The following is a 14,900-nucleotide window of genomic DNA, read 5'->3' as shown; positions in this document are numbered from 1 at the left end:
CCTCAAAATGGCAAACGATTAATTAAACAAATGTTTAAGAAGAGCAGAAGAGCATTCGAATAACTGTTTATTTAACTGAACTGTTTTAAACTAACATCATGCAGTATTTAGCTTGTATCCTCTTGACATTCACCTAAATATAAAACATGCCATGAAAAAGCGGTGCTTGTGTAAATTCAGGCCATTATCCTCCTGATGTCTGAGGAGCTGATAGAAGAGGTTAATGAGCAGAGGGTCTCTGCTCCCCACACTGAGCCTCTGATGCAGAACTGGCAGCCTACTGTACTCCGTGGTTGTTCCTCCAGCAGCACCTCTCATTAGTGGACCCTCATGAATAACCTCCTATTCCCTCGCAAACACAAACAGGGGTTAACAAAGCCTAATCTCATCAGTCGTTGCTATACCCTTCCCCGGTGTACAGTTCTTTGATGTGATGAATTCCTGCCAGTTATGTCATCCTTATACAAATGCAAGTAAGTTTCCTACACATGTCGTATTGTCATACTGATATTCTGTACACACTGTGAAGACCACTGAGACAAATGTAACATTTGTGATATTGGGCTATATAAATAAACATTGATTGATTGATTGATTGATACACATTCACAAACACACAGTATTTGGATGAAGGTTTCAGAGGGCCCAGGTCAGGCCACTAAATCTAGCAACTCACTTGATAAAGGAGTTCAAAACACAGTTTTTTCTAGAGCTGATGTATTGTTTTTATTCTGGAGACGATGATACGTTATCTTGCTACTTTCACCATTAATAAACATGTATTTTTGTATTGGGGTAAATACAAATGTACCTCAGGCAAGTAACAAAAAACATTGACTTTGAACCCTTATCACAAGTGTAAATTACTGGATGAGTTTTCCATTTGTGGCTAAGTATTTAAAGGATAATGACTTAAAATGAAAGGAATGTTTCTCAGCAAACCATTTAACCTTCAGTGGAGAAAGCGCAGGTTTTTACTAATTACATTAACGATGTCTCCATGCGTCCCAGTGAGCCATGACAGTGTGGTTTGGGCGTCATTATCTTAATCATTTACACCTGGCTTTTCCTAATGTTACAAATTCAAAATCTGGTCCAAAACGGTTCCCAGACTGCTTTTAAAGGTTAAAGCACAACCTTATTATCCTATTAGTATATCCAATCACAGAAGTATATTACCAAAACTATTCTCTAGTCATCTAATCCTGCATCTGTGGATTACTTTCCTTTTTACCCCTTGATCCCACCGGAAGCGTCTGCGCTAAAAACGCCGCAGCGCAGCGCAGACGCTGGTGGGATTAGGCGGGGGTTATGGGAGGATCCACACTACCACCTAGTGCAGGGGTCTCCAACCTTTCTTCATCTGAGAGCTACTTTGAAAAAATGAAAGTGGCCAAGAGCTACTTGCATCGCATCGCTTACATTTATTCACATAGCACTCATCAGTTGAATTAAGCTATACACAAAAGTGTGAAATTGCAAAACCTAAAGCTTATCACAAATCTTAACTTCACATCAAGGTCCAAGAAAACGACAATTTCTCACATATTAATATGGACAACATAGTAAGTACTTCACTGAAGATTCACATAAATGTCCAAGAGCAAAATACAATGTTTTCACTTGTTATTATGGCCCACATAGTAAATACATCGCCTTAATCACCACCTTGCAAGCATCTTATGGCACGTGTGTAAAATAAGTGCATTCACTCTTTTTTACAGTTAGTGAGATGACTGGCGCTGCATGGAGTCACCATACAGGTCGAGCTGCAGCTTCTAGCCACGGTCTTCTGTTAAAGAAAGGACACTGAATGTCCTGAATGTGGCATCACACACAGGACTTGAGTCTGAACACAGCAGACAACAGGAGTATTTACAACAGCATATAACAACTAAAATACTGCATGTGGGTGCACACTCACATTCTCTGTCTCACTGTTGCATGAATCCCATGAATGTATGAGACTAAGTTAGCTTCATTATATCTCAGTGATTAAGTGAATAATAAAGTTTCTATCGGGTCACTATCAGCCTGTCACTCTTATTAGTAGTTATTTTTCAGGAGGGGGCGGGGCTTGGAGGAACGGAGAGGAGACGGTGATCGCGGAAGCTTTCCTCCTGCCTTCACAAACTTTACACACGTATTTATCAACTGAAAATAGCAAGAGGACATTCATACTCTGCAATCCAAGACTTGATTAAATCCACCAAAAACCTGACATTACGATAACGAGTCTTTTTCAAAAGCACAAATCCCTCCCCGTGTCTCTGAGCCGCAGCGACGCGGCCTGATTCAGAGCTGGTCCTTCTGCTGTTGGTTCTGGACTGGTGCTGCTGGAGAAAGCAGACTGCTCCATGTGTGGTGTCGCTGTGCCGCTGTCACATCTGCTCCTTGATCTCTGCAACACGGACCAATTTTATATTTGTGTGACAGAAACAATTCTAAAATAAAAACACTTTATTGTCCGGCCGCGGCCGAAAAATCAGGAAGCACCGTCACTACGCTATAATCGATAATCGAGCGGCGAGCTACTGAAAAGCTGCCCGCGAGCTACCGGTAGCTCGCGATCGACGTGTTGGAGACCCCTGACCTAGTGGCTCCAGTATTTTGCTGCCACGTTAAACCACATGGCAGGAAACCCCCCACAAACCCTCATCAGAAACTATCAGTGGAAATTCAAACTGCAATTCATCATTTTGCTGGGTGAGAGGTAAAAGAAGAACATCTGTGAAGTATGGTTTTAAACTGTATTGGACAGAGGGTGTTTGAACACAAGCAATATACATAATATAATATTCCTCTTTACTCTGATCAAGTTAGGACAACACACCATGTCTCTCTCTCTCCTGAGACAATCAATCATAAGAGAACAAATATTAAACTACTTTAAAAAAGAAGTACAAACATTATCTTTACAGATTAGAAAGCATCAGGTGGTATTCTGACAAAAAGCCCATTAACAACATTGTAGTGGAAACAGTGTAATATTAGTTTACGTCTTGATCAGATGACTTTTAATGAAAACATTAGAATCGACATTTACACAATTTTGTATTAATTGCTGTACAAGTAGTTTTTTTTGACAACCAGCCCACACCTTCCAACTTCCTGCTCTTTGCTATCACATGACAAACTAAAAGAGGAATTGCAACTAAACAGTGACATTTTAAACCTATGACTGCATAGATGGGACTAACATACTGTTGTGTTGTGAGTGTAAGCAGGCTGAAAGCACACACACCAGTGTTGTAATTGGGTTTTGTGTACTGTTTTTCACTAATACTTTCCATGTTAAAGCAACCTTGCATGTGTGGACCATGGATAATACCATTTGTGTACTCAATGTGCTGGACTTTGGTGTCCTGCTTAGTTTGATTTATTCAGAAGTATGTGTGCAGTTAAAACAATTAAGTATCAGTTTGCAGAATGTATCTGCACTTCTCTCTGTCTTTGTATTCTTCCACAATCCAAATAGAGAACTAACTGTACTAAATGTGATTTACTAAGAAGATGTATGTCTGCATTTACATACAACAGGGAACAGCTTGTTTAAACTGTGGGTTGTTAAATAACAATTTGATTGTAGCCTTGCTCCTGTGTGCAGGTAATCACCTATTCTTTATTTTTGGCATAAAACTTAAGGCATCAGGAATTCAGTTTACAATTACATTAGCTTACTGGTAAAATGTATTAAATGTTATACGACAGTTCACTATGCTGGAAATCACACCTGCAGTATGAAATGCACTTAAATGTCAGTATTTACCAAATAACTCTGGGTCACACCAATCATAACAAGTTACAAAGTATCCAGCTTGCGGTGAAGATCCGACCAAATTAAATACTTACAGAAAAGGCACCATTAGTGCTGTTTGGAAAGGATTAGCTTCCCATGAGTTAGTTTCAAAGAGAAACAGTAGTACAGATATACTAACATGATTACATTATTTCTAGAGTTTCATATACTTATACAATGGCCCCTTTGTTTCCAGTGGTTTCCTCAGTGGGGTCAAAGGTGAGAAGCTCTGGTCTTGTTTGCAGGTCCAAAGCATGGCCAGTGCTAAATGAGAGGACTCAGTCATTCATCAAACGTAGTGGTTTATCTTTACTTAAAACCCTCATAAAGGAAATTGTATATTTACACAATACTGTACTCCTCCTTTGTGAATTAAAAAGATAAAATAAATAAAACATCTGTTGTCACTGTCCCTTTGACATTAAAAACCGCAGAGTTGTGGAACCCGCAGCAGTAAACATACTTCTTCTCTGACGAGGACAGTTTTATGTACAAAGTGTGTGTGAGCTGCAGTGTTTTCCTCAAAGTACCCAGGCCCCTCTGACAGCTGCAGACTGGGATCAGCCGATGAAGGTCAGAGCAGCCATGATGCTGAAGCCCAGCAGGATGAAGAGCACCTTCAGAAGCTGCTTCCCGGGGGAGTTGAGCTCATGGGGGAGGATCTCCAGAAAAGTGATGTAGATGAAGGTCCCCGCAGCGAGGCCCTCCAGGACCGCCTGGATCAGAGCGCCCGCCGCCAGCTTGGCCTCCATCACGCTGATGCCGATGGCGATGCCTATTGGTGACATCATGGCAAACACGCTGATGTAAGCAGCGACCCACAGCGGACGCACTGCGCTCTGCACCAGCTTCACCGACAGGCTGAACACGATGATGCTCTTGTGGACAAGGATCGCTATGCAGATCTCTAATACCTGGAGGAGAAGAGAAAGAAATGTTATGGTTATTTTTTGCCTCCAACAGCTTCTAAATAAACACCAACAATAGGAAATGTTGAGGATTTTGTGTAAAAAGGCTGGGATGAATTTTAGTGGTTAAATATGAACAGACAAAATACGATAATATACAACAATATTGTATATTTTTGATATATTACAATTGTGGATTTTTCAAAAAAAAACACTTTTAGTGATTTTACTGGTATCGGTTTTAGAATAAATCAATCAGTACAAAAAGTAAATTTTTCGTCAATTAACTGACAGGCTAAGGTTGATTACATTTCCATCCAATGGTGATGCAAGTGTTTATCCACAACACTGATACTTCATTAGCACTATGAGAAAAGCCATAATACGTAAATTACTGGATGAACTGACTCCCCTTTTATATCGCAAAACCAAGTCACCTAAATAGACGTTCTTCCTGCATTTGATCAACAACATAGTTGAGCCTTGTGGGTGTTTTACCTTTGAGTCTGTGCTCTGCAGGCCAATAGCAAGACCTTCAAAAACTGAGTGGAGGGAGAGGGAGAGGAAGAGCATGAAGGAGCGAAAGGGGGAGTGGGCCTGAAAGTCAACATGGACATGTTGGCCGCTCCCCTCCAGATCAGGATTTGTTCCATGGCCATGTCCATTCCTGTTGTCCGCCATCAGGGGGGACCTCTCCTCCTGAGACACTGCCGCCTCTCGACAGTTCAGGACAATCCTCTCCAGAATGAGAACCATGAAGAATCCAGCAGCCATGATGAACTCTGCCAGGGGGAAGCTGGTCTGTTTGAGAGAGAGAGAGAGAGAGAGAGAGAGAGAGAGAGAGAGAGAGAGAGAGAGAGAGAGAGAGAGAGGAATGAGTCTGCAGGCAGTCTGATAACGTCAAGAAATAGGAAACACAGATTGTAAACAGAACATTATTCCTATAAAGACCCTCAGTCATACAGGATAGGATATCTAAAACTGCTGTCAAACGCAACTGAAACAGATGGTTATTTTTGAAGAATACATATGTTCTCTACAATGTTTATGTTATTTTTCTCTATTCAGTTAATACAGCTAAAATATGTTTTATCCTTTAACTGAATAAAACAGCTAACAGAGATGTTGTTACTTCTAAATAGACTACATGATGTTTATCAAGCAGGGAGAGATGACATCTCAGCATTGAGTGTATGATGTTGTAAATTAAGTAATTAGTTGGATGACAGAATTCTTAAACAATTTTGAAAATCAGTTAATCATTTGAGTATAATATCAACTAAAACACTATATATTCTCTGCTTCCAGAACCTCAATCTGTTTAAGAGGTACAGTTGTTCTCTGTGAAATTGAAATATGCATTTTATAAAGAATACATTGGTCCCATTATTTGACACGTGGACGTACCTCCACCTTCCGAACATCCAGCTCAGCGCTGATGTCCGACAGATAATCTGGAATGATGTCCAGCAGACATGCTGCCAGAAAAACCCCGCCAGCAAAACAGCTGATCAGACTCAGAACTGTGCGGTGCAATTCTGCAGGAAGGATAAAAGATAAAAAAGCATTAGACTTTTGTTTTAACATGAGCTTACAATACAATAACTACGGTGATAACAGTTAAAGCATTGTCTAAATCTAGCCTCAGTTTTGTGTGTGACTGCTGTTGTGCATTTTAGAAACTTTATTAGCAAATCATGATTCCATATGTGACTGAATGGGGCATTTAACATTTTCTCACTTGTTTGCGTCAATTGGTTTAAATGTTTAGTGAATATTATGTTACTGAACTGGTGTATAGCTGACTTATTGATGGTAATTCTTGGAGACTGATTAAATCCCTGTCTTTCCTTCCTAAGCTATTTGAACATCATGTGACACATGATCATGAAAGAACAGAAGTCCATATGACTCAGCAAACCACTGAAACGCATGCAGATATTATGGGGAGAAATGAAACTCTCACTTCCATTTAAGAAAGTCAAAGTTCATCATTAGATCCTTGTTCTGCCTGTAATGAGCTATTACATGTGAACATAAGCTGAGAAGGCTTTTGGTTTTAGGCTCTCCAAGCCTGTCAGCTGACTGCAGGGGTGAGAGGAGGATTTATTAATGCGAGCAAATAACTTACACATGTAGGTTGAAACACACTAAAATGACAAGATAATGGTGTAATGAGTAATACAATTCTCTCATGATCACAATGGATATGTTCTAGGGAAATAAAACATTGTCCAAATAAATATTAGTTTCTGCTCCTTGTGGTAGTGGGTTGTGTTTGAATATCAGTGATTACAATCAAGATTAAACACTTTATCACTACTCTTTAATCACTACGTTAATGTGTTCTACAGTCACAGTTGGTCAAATCAATAGCAGTTAATTTGATATACAATACTCCAGCTAAAACCTGTGATTCATTGAGCTGGTAAACCACTTCCGGACCCTAAACCACACTGCATTAAAATCACGGGCAATTTACACTTGGTTTCTTTATATGCAAATGATTTAACATCGTAGAACAGAGATGACAACTGTCCTTTAATCAGCAACTTTCTGATTTAAATTAGGCATTGATTAACTCCCGTTGATGAATTTAGCTTGTGTTTAAATTATTTGAAATGTGAAAGTGAAAGAAATAGACAATTTTATGAACACCAGTGCTAATGTTAATGAATCTTAGGTTATATCATTATATGAAACGAAAGGTTACCGACCTGTCCCGTGTGTGTCTCTGAACCATTTTATCCGAGCAGGGATTAATCCGAAGAGAAGCGTTAGGAGCAATAACCCGACGAGAGCGCCTATCTTCACTTGGAGCAGGTAATCCATTTTGTAGCATACAACGGTCTATTCAAATGTTGACAACCTAACTATTCCATCATGTCTTTAGCTATGGGGAAACCTGGAGCTTGCTAATCGCTGTGAAGATAAGAGTTTCCCTGAGACAAGCACACACTTAATGTTGTCATTTGGGATCTGAGGTACGGTGGTCGCAAAGGGTCATAAATCTATCGCGAAAACAACCAACCAGCAGCCGGCCCAAAGGTCTCTCTTTCACCAGCATTACCGACGAACATATTACTAGTTACTAGGTACGTTCGTACCATTTTGAGACACTTGTTCTCTTGAAGTTTTTCCATTTCATGCAACTTTATGCTTTTAGTACACAATATATTGTAGGCAGATATTGTACTACGTTTTTGTTTAGTAAATAGTTAGCACACTTCTAGTACTCATATTGACTTTATGATAATAAATGTATAATCATAAACTAAATAACTTTAGTAAATAACAAAAACATTTAATTCTTCCCTATAGTATGGTTGATATTTTTAAATGGCCAGCAGATGGTGCCCCGGTACCAAATTTCACTCGCGTACCAAACACTCGCTTGATGACGACATTTTCATGCGCCGGATATGTCGACCACCATCAGAAGAAGACACTTATGCTGATGTGTTATTAGAAATCACACCGCAGACAATGTTGTGAGTTTCTCATTTGATGCGGGATAATATAAGAAGGCAGAGATTCACAGGTCGATGTCAAAGAAGACGCAGAGCAGGAAATCATCAGAGAGCAAATGGCGGTGAGAAACACAGAAACACTGACTGACTCACTCTGCATTTACACACAGTCGTTATGGCCATCACAATGAAAAGTAATTCTGTCATCGTCTACAAAACAAGTGGTCAAAATGCTTAACAATGTTGTCAATATAACAGTATCCTATTGTCTGATGTAAACTATGGCTATGGACAATGATTGAATGTGTACAGGGCTGCCATTGTTTTATCTGGTGTCGTGTATCAATTTCAACAGTACTAAGTAACATATTACTGCATTTGGGAGATGATTTCACAGAGATTGGACAAAGATTTACATTTACCCCTTTATGGTTTAACTGGGATTTGTTTATAGACCTTGCTATTGCGATTCAGACAAGAAAAAGACTGTTTAACAGCACTGCATCACACAATCTGACCCGAGGTATTTTAGAGAACTGGCGGATCATTGGTTAATGTAACCTTTCACACATTATTATAACCCTTCCTTAGTGAAAGTCAAGATTAAGTCACACTGAAGGACACATTCACTAGGCACAATAATATATACAATATGCTTAACAGATTACGAAATGTTGCTTGTAGTATGCAATAAACTAATGACTTGATGTTTTGGGGTTAAGACTATTTAAAAGAGAAGCAGCACAATAAATATTAACCAACATGACATAAACAGTCAACAGTTATTAACAGCTGATGTTGCTGTGCTAAGTCATTCAGATACAGTGAGAACACCAAAGACTGCAGAACAAGTTAACAAATAATAATATTTCAAATACTGAAAATGTTGTTCTGTTGCATGACATTTAATGGTGTGGTAGGTAATTTTGGAGAAACCTGTTCGAGTGCGCTAGAATTTGAAAATACACAGGGTGTTTCTCAATCTCGAGTATGCTTGCTTGGTAGCACATGTCTTCCGAGCGTCTTGCTTCAGAAGTGAGGCAAGAATACTTCCTGGCATTCGGAAAACAAAGAGTGGAACAGGCTAGCAAGTGCGCAGGTGTGCGTCATATGAGAGGCACCGCCTTACATTTTACGTCACAGGCCGTTTCTCAATCGCGAGGATGCTTGTTTGGTAGCACATGTCTTCTGAGTCACTTCCTTCAGAAGCTAGGAAAGAATCCTTCCTGGCATTCGGAAAACGAAGAGTGGAACAGGCTAGCAAGTGTGCAGGTGTGCGTCATATGAGAGGCCCTGCCTTACATGTTCCGCAACAGATTTGGGGAAATTGGTCCGTGCGCAAAGCATTGTGGGGATTTGAAGGACGTGAAGTCTACCCATGTGCAGCCTCGAAATTACCCCCAAACCAAGGACGCGGCCTCGGTGGAATTCCAAGTATGCTGGAGATTGGAACAGTCCTTCGGCGGCACTCGATGACGTAGTATCCTTGAAATATTGGCTTGGAAGCCAGTTTCCTCGCGATTGAGAAACAGCCACAGATTTGGGGAAATTGTTCCGTGCGCAAAGCATTGTGGGGATTTTAAGACCACAGAGTCTGCACATGTGCAGCCTCGAAATGTCTCCAAACGAAGTACGCCCGGCTCGGTAGAATTCCAAGTATGCTGGACATTGGAACAGTACTTCCAGATGATGACATAGTATGCTTGAAATATTGGCTCTGGAGCAGCTTTACTCGAGATTGAGAAACACCCACAGCTGGAAAAAAATCTGCCACTTCCTTACAGAGCCCCTCCTCCAACACACACGGACACACACATGACCAATGAGGGCACGAGATCAGTTTGTGCACAGATGGAAGGCTGACAGGCAGGTAGGCCATCCAGTTACTTTAGCCGGGCCGGCTAAAATGATTGGTCGTGCTTTTTACAGCGCCACGGCTTCCACAGAGGACATTGTTTTATGGATCTGTTGTCAAAGCACTTAAGATATTCATTGCTATCGGGATGTTAGCATTCCATGGAATATAACAAAAAGTGTATCTCGAGCCGGTTTCTCAAACTTACCTACCCCACCTTTAAGATGTGCCAAACATGGTTTTTATGATCAAAAGTGTATTCACTTCCAAGACTATAGTCTAAATCAACAATCTGTGGAAAGTCTTTACTGCCTTCCTTTTTCTTATAACATTGCGATTTAGATATTTTTAGATGTTTACAATGTTGGTCAAACAAAGGAAGATATTGGAAAACTCTGTCAAGTTGAGCTGACCATTTTTGACAGTTTCTTGACGTTAAAAAAATATTAAAAGATTATTGATTCATTGAGAAAATGATCTGCATTATAGGGAATGAAACATATCTGTAGTTACAGCCCTAACCAAATTATAAACTCACATGTCATAAACTCATTATGCGGACTACTCAGGTTTCGTTTAAACACACCGTAATTTAAGATCTGACTTTGTATTTAATTACAACTTCGCAAGGGTGAAATGATTTTCTTTGAGGAATGTAATCAAATCAAAAAAGTTGTGTCATATAAAACGTTTATTAACATCATGCCAACTTTTTCGAGTGTGCATAAAGGAGCACAACAATTACAAAGATTTTTAGGATTATATTTACTAAAAGGGATCCCTTTGTTTGAAAGTAAATAAGGGCAGTGGCGACTGGTCATTAGGGGCAGGTGGGGCACAGCCCACCTAGTGTCAGCAGAAAGTATTAAAATAACGATTACAACAAAATGCAAAAAATAAATTATAAAATATATTTTAAGATCATGTTTAATCTGATTCGTCTGTACATTGCTGTTTTAGTCTGTGCTCTTCTAATTAGTGTCTACAGTGTGTGCCTATTGAGCTGTTTAGAGCCATGTGGGACAAAACCCGATCCTGCCCTGGCCTCCCTCTGACTGTCTAAGTGAACGGTGACTGTAAAAACTACACTGCGCATGCTCAGAGTATTTTCCTATTTAATGTGTGTGGCCAAAAAATAATGACCATAGGGGCAAAGTGCTGCCATCCCCACCATACGTCATCTCACATCATTCAGAGCTGATTGGCTGTAAGTGCGTGTGGTGTGTGAAGAGGAGGAGAGAGACGCATCCTAAAACCAGGAAGTAAGCTGCGCATGGCTTCCCTCCACAAAAAAGCAATGAGATTTCTCCATAGGATTTTAGAAAATAGCTCAAAATAAGATCTGTGGGAAACGTAGCTGTTAGATAAATGCACGTTTTGTTCAGCCGGATAATATCCACATGTCTACCCTACTTTTATCATTTCGAATCATAAATCCATCATTTAGATTTATGATAGACTTTTGAAACTACAAGAAGATAAGGAGGACTTTTACAAAAAATGAATAGGCGCTAGATATTTTTGTCCAGAAGGATAGGCAAATGGACTTCATCTTCAAGTCAAGGTAAGACCACCATTTTATTGAAAATGGGATCTTACTAAGAGAGAACAATTCAATATTTAAATGATAAAAATACATTTTTTGGGTATCCTTCTGTTGAACTGTCTGTTTAAAATTAATTGAAGCATCAGACAAAAAAAGCTTTTGAAAATAATATTATATTTTGATTTGGGTCAAAATATAATATTTGTAAACCTGAAGAGTCAGTGCCAGTGCCTCACCAGCCATGAACCTCACTGCGTGCAGAAGCTTATATATAGACATCAGAGTTTTTTGTGCCCCACCACTTTTGTACATATAGAAACGCCACTGAATAAGGGGAATGTAAAAACGCCTTTGTTTTTTTTTCCTGATATTTTATTGCTACCAGAAGGAGCCAAGGTACAGCTTTACCAATCATTAAGCTTGGTTTCAAGGTTACAAGCAAGCCTTGTTATTATTTAGGGTTGATCTCTGATTAGCTGTGATCCTTAAATCATAAGATGTGACACGTTACATTCACAAATCTAAATCAAAGTTTGCAGATTAAGTGTTATTTATCAGAATCTATAGGATAATTGTCAGATATCAAGTCTCATGTACTGCCTTAAGGAATCAGGAAGTCTGACAAACCAAAAAACAGCTTGCCTGAAAAGCTACTTTGCATTTGTTTCAACTTAATATGAATGATTTGGTTAATCATGCTGAATCTGCTCTCTGTGTTTGCAGCCCAAAGGGAAAGTCGGCACAAAGGGGAAGAAGCAGATCTATGAAGAGAACGAGGCGACGCTCAAGTTCTACACCAGAGTCATCCTAGGAGCTAACGTAAGAACCTCAATGGAAAGGTTTTGTCACTCTGCAACTCACAAACTAACAGTTATTTTCCTATCAAGTCATTCTCTAGAGTATTTTGTTCCCCATTAATTAGGTAACTGTTTGGGTTCTGAAGCGTATCTTCGGTCACAGCATTCAATTTGCTTGTTTTGTCTGACTAGCAGCCTAACATCCTAAGATATTCATATGCAATGAGGAGATTAAAGAAGTTGAAACAGATAACGTTTGACATGATTGCTTTAAAGGTAACTGAAATTATGATTTATAATTATGAAATGACTATTGAATGAATTGTCAGACTGCTAATAGGTTATTCAACTAATAAGTGCAGCTTCATTAGACTGCCATGTTATCCAGCCTTCTTACATATACTGCTCCTCTTTTACAGGCAATATATGCTGTAGTCAATCTTTTGGTTTTCTACAGTTCCTCTTCCTTTTCGACATGGGTGAGTTGAGTCATCTTGTAGTTTATTAACTGTATTTACTCAATAATATGTGTTAATCTCAATATGCCAAATCCTCCCTAAACTATTGTGTTCTTCCTGCAGCTGATGCTTGGGTTCGCTCTATCAGTGTATATGGGGAGTTACCGCTCCATGACCTCCATGGCCAAGGCTGCGTTTGCTGAGGATGGAACTCTCCTGGACGGAGGAATAGACTTAAACATGGAGCAGGGAATGGCCGAGTGAGTAATAAGAGAAACTCCTAATTTAGTCTACATAGGCGATGAAAAGAACATCAACATTACTTCTCAGCCTCCTCGCTGCGTAAAGGAAGTTTGTAAATAAAACGGTAAAATGGTTTAATTGTTGTTTTGTTTTCTGTGTCCCTTTACCCTTGAAACTAAACTTGGGGACTCAAATCTTCTTGTGCAGAAACATGTCAGTGAGAGTTAATTATGTGTGTGTGTTCTTGTTTTAGACACCTGAAGGACGTCATCCTGCTCACAGCCATAGTGCAGGTGCTCAGCACGCTCTCCTCTTATTTCTGGTATCTCTGGATGCTGGTAAGAATACTTCTCTGAGCACTCCCCCCCTGATATATCCTATGACATAGCTGTTGATTTCTTTATCCTTGTCTTCCCCTTGGATTTCCTCTTTTCTCACTATTTGATCTTGTCTTCTGCGCGTGTCTCAGGCCCCGTTCCGAGCGCTCCACCTGCTCTGGACCAACTTCTTGGGCCCCTGGTTTATGGCAGACAGCCCGTCGGCACCGGAGGAAGTGAACGAGAAGAAGCAGAGAAGACAAGAGCGCAGACAGATGAAGAGATTCTGAGGCTGCAGGGCAGACAGAGCAGTATTTTTATACACAGAATCTAATATACAGATAACGAGGAACTCGTAAGTTATTCAGGAAGACATTTCGTTATTAAGTTAAACTCAATCTGAATCCAATACTGTGGAATCTTGTTTTCCATGTTTGTTTTTTCTGATTTATCATGAAATCTAATTTTCTCCCTCAACTATTGAATGAGATGTTCTGTATTTAGATAACGTCAAGATAAATGTCATTAATCCTCATGCAGAGATTTAAGAGTTTTGACCAATGCACAATCCCTTCTCGCTGCCTCCTGCAGATTCCCATCAAACAAATGTCAAAAAACAGCTGAGTTTATCCATTTCTGTCTGGGAATGTCTTTTATTTTAATTGTTTTAATTTTATAATGTTCCTTCAGTGGACCTTCCTGACTGACCTGATTCTGTATGTGAGCTATTAAGTCTTATATAATGAACACAATGGATAGAAGTTTTAATAGAAAAAAACGTTTTGCAATAAAAATGTCCCTCCAGTCGGTGGAGTCGATCATCTTTTGTGTTTATATTTGCTTTCAGTGTGGTTTGTTCACGGGATGCCTTCAGTCATCAGTTGTTGTTTTTTCCTATTAGGCTAAAGGTAGCTTTAAGTGGCCTAATAAAAACACTTACACCATAAGAAGCAGTTAAATGGCTTTGTCCCCTAGAGGGTTCTCTAAGTAATGGTATGGTGTTAAAATGTAGTTTGCAGAGATATGTGGAAATGAATTCTCGTAAATCAAAAAAAGGAATTTTGGGAATAAGTTGAACTTAAGTGTAGCATGAAGACTACATGGTCTTCAACTTTGTTAAGTATCCTAATTGCAATGTCATTTATCATATTAGAAACCTCTATTGGGGCCTTTTTTTGTATGGCAGCAATATGTAATATAACTTAAAGGAATCAAATCAAATATCATCTTGTAGCCATATTTGTGCCGCTGCAAATAATTATTACATATACATTTCATGTGTTTATCTTTCAAGATTAAACAGTTTCTTGTTGATTATGTGAGATGTGAGTAAATTGGTGGAAAATGGTTGTCAAAATCCCAAAATATTTGCCTGATAATAGGAAAGTTGTTCCAAATGATGTCTATTATTATTATTATTATTATTATTATATGTTGATAGACTTACCTAATATTTGTTTTTAGCACCAATAGAGTTTAAATTACTTTACTGACCATATAATCCAAT

The 14,900-nt window shown here is 39.2% G+C and overlaps 2 protein-coding genes across 2 annotated transcripts; one reads left to right on the top strand and one right to left on the bottom strand.

Annotated features, from left to right (window-relative positions):
* Positions 1–2,736: 2,736 nt before the first annotated feature.
* slc39a1 (solute carrier family 39 member 1) lies at positions 2,737–7,752 on the bottom strand. Its single transcript, XM_034108217.2, has 4 exons — positions 7,425–7,752; positions 6,115–6,245; positions 5,206–5,508; positions 2,737–4,713 (listed from the first exon to the last, which is right to left on the bottom strand). Exons 1-4 carry the CDS (start codon positions 7,537–7,539, stop codon positions 4,360–4,362), a joined length of 903 nt encoding a protein of 300 aa, XP_033964108.1. The 5' UTR covers positions 7,540–7,752; the 3' UTR covers positions 2,737–4,359.
* A 351-nt stretch (positions 7,753–8,103) lies between these two features.
* Positions 8,104–14,227, top strand: tmem208 (transmembrane protein 208). The gene is made up of 6 exons (XM_034102807.2): positions 8,104–8,299; positions 12,302–12,397; positions 12,795–12,854; positions 12,957–13,093; positions 13,330–13,414; positions 13,546–14,227. Exons 1-6 carry the CDS (start codon positions 8,294–8,296, stop codon positions 13,681–13,683), a joined length of 522 nt encoding a protein of 173 aa, XP_033958698.1. The 5' UTR covers positions 8,104–8,293; the 3' UTR covers positions 13,684–14,227.
* The last annotated feature ends 673 nt before the right edge of the window (positions 14,228–14,900 follow it).

Source organism: Pseudochaenichthys georgianus, chromosome 3, assembly GCF_902827115.2.
Source record: "Pseudochaenichthys georgianus chromosome 3, fPseGeo1.2, whole genome shotgun sequence".
Classification (NCBI taxonomy): Eukaryota; Metazoa; Chordata; class Actinopteri; order Perciformes; family Channichthyidae; genus Pseudochaenichthys; species Pseudochaenichthys georgianus.
Note: the sequence above shows the minus strand (reverse complement) of the source record. Positions and strands in the feature narration are given on the sequence as shown.

Bases quoted from the DNA above. Each gene is read 5' to 3' on its own strand.
- tmem208 (XM_034102807.2), top strand. The intron at 12,398-12,794 runs GTAAGAACCTCA...CCTCTTTTACAG, and splicing joins GAGTCATCCTAGGAGCTAAC to GCAATATATGCTGTAGTCAA. The intron at 13,094-13,329 runs GTGAGTAATAAG...TTCTTGTTTTAG, and splicing joins ATGGAGCAGGGAATGGCCGA to ACACCTGAAGGACGTCATCC.
- slc39a1 (XM_034108217.2), bottom strand. From the start codon at position 7,539: ATGGATTACCTGCTCCAAGTGAAGATAGGCGCTCTCGTCGGGTTATTG. The intron at 5,509-6,114 runs GTACGTCCACGT...TCTCTCAAACAG, and splicing joins TGGATGTTCGGAAGGTGGAG to ACCAGCTTCCCCCTGGCAGA. The intron at 4,714-5,205 runs GTAAAACACCCA...CTTCTCCTCCAG, and splicing joins TGCAGAGCACAGACTCAAAG to GTATTAGAGATCTGCATAGC.